This window comes from Papilio polytes, unplaced genomic scaffold, assembly GCF_000836215.1.
Source record: "Papilio polytes unplaced genomic scaffold, Ppol_1.0 DF821670.1, whole genome shotgun sequence".
In the NCBI taxonomy this organism is placed as follows: Eukaryota; Metazoa; Arthropoda; class Insecta; order Lepidoptera; family Papilionidae; genus Papilio; species Papilio polytes.
This window is the reverse complement of record NW_013527534.1, coordinates 1-1,057: the sequence shown is the minus strand read 5'-3', so window position 1 is coordinate 1,057 and position 1,057 is coordinate 1. Positions and strand designations below refer to the sequence as shown.

Below are 1,057 nucleotides of genomic sequence, written 5' to 3'. Positions count from 1 at the left end.
TGTAGCCTAAACGGCTTAACAGATTTCGATGAAATTTGACATAGATATAGAGGATATTCTGGAAGAACATGTAGGCTATATAATTTTTTTTTAATTCTACGCAGACGGAGTCGCGGGCGAAAGCTAGTTTAACATATACTTAAATTAACTTTACCTGATTGAAGTTGACATTTTTCATTTTCTTTAAATCATTCACTAATTGATTTGGTTTTCGTATCGCATCTTCACTCTTTACACGTTCAATATCCTGTTGATTGTTCATAGCTGTGTCCGTCATAACCCCTGTTTCCACTAAACATTTAGTAGAGAAACCCTTCAAACTTGATAATTCAGTTCTTAACAAATTGTATTGAGAATTCAGTTCGTCTCTTTCTTTCATATTGTGTAGACTAATTTTAGTATTACTATCGCATATCTCTTTTAACTTCTCTAATTCACTTCTCTCTCTTTCTATCGCATCTCTTTCTATCCTCATAGAGTGTAAGCGAGACTCTAATTGTACCATTTCGTTCATTATCTGATTTCTCATTTCTTCTCCTCGCTTTCTTAAAGTATGTTCTGCTTCTTTTATTTGGTTCTGTAGAGTTTCTTCCTGAAAAAATTACTGTTTGTTATAATACTAATATGATGAATGCGAAAGTTTAGATGGATGGATGGATGTTAGAGTTAGTAGCCTAAACGGATGAACGGATCTCGATGAAATTGGTAAAGATATATATAGAGATAGAGAGATAGTCTGGAAGGATATATAGACTACTCACTTTTGTTTCTTTTTTAATTCTTAATTGTTATTAAAGATTAATTTTAATTTAATTAAAGATAAGAATAAAGTTTCATCCGTCCCACTATCACCAATAAGGTGACAGATGGAACCGTTAAGGAACAAAATCAGTTCCAACCGTCCCCTCGACGCAAAAGATGGGACGGATGAACATTTTTATACTCACCTGTCCCGCGTGGGGACATAGCGGGGTGACGGTTAAGAATAATCCGTATATCTGACCTTGTTGTTCAGTCGTGCAGTCTCCATCTGTACGGTATCCATGGCAACCGACAT

The 1,057-nt window shown here is 35.0% G+C and overlaps 1 protein-coding gene across 1 annotated transcript; it reads right to left on the bottom strand.

Annotated features, from left to right (window-relative positions):
* Positions 1–149: 149 nt before the first annotated feature.
* Positions 150–1,051, bottom strand: LOC106108318 (the record flags this gene model as incomplete). Its single annotated transcript, XM_013289450.1, has 2 exons — positions 1,004–1,051; positions 150–592 (listed from the first exon to the last, which is right to left on the bottom strand). Coding segments are annotated over exons 1-2 (485 nt in total), but the record flags the coding sequence as incomplete, so codon positions are not given.
* Between the last annotated feature and the right edge of the window lie 6 nt (positions 1,052–1,057).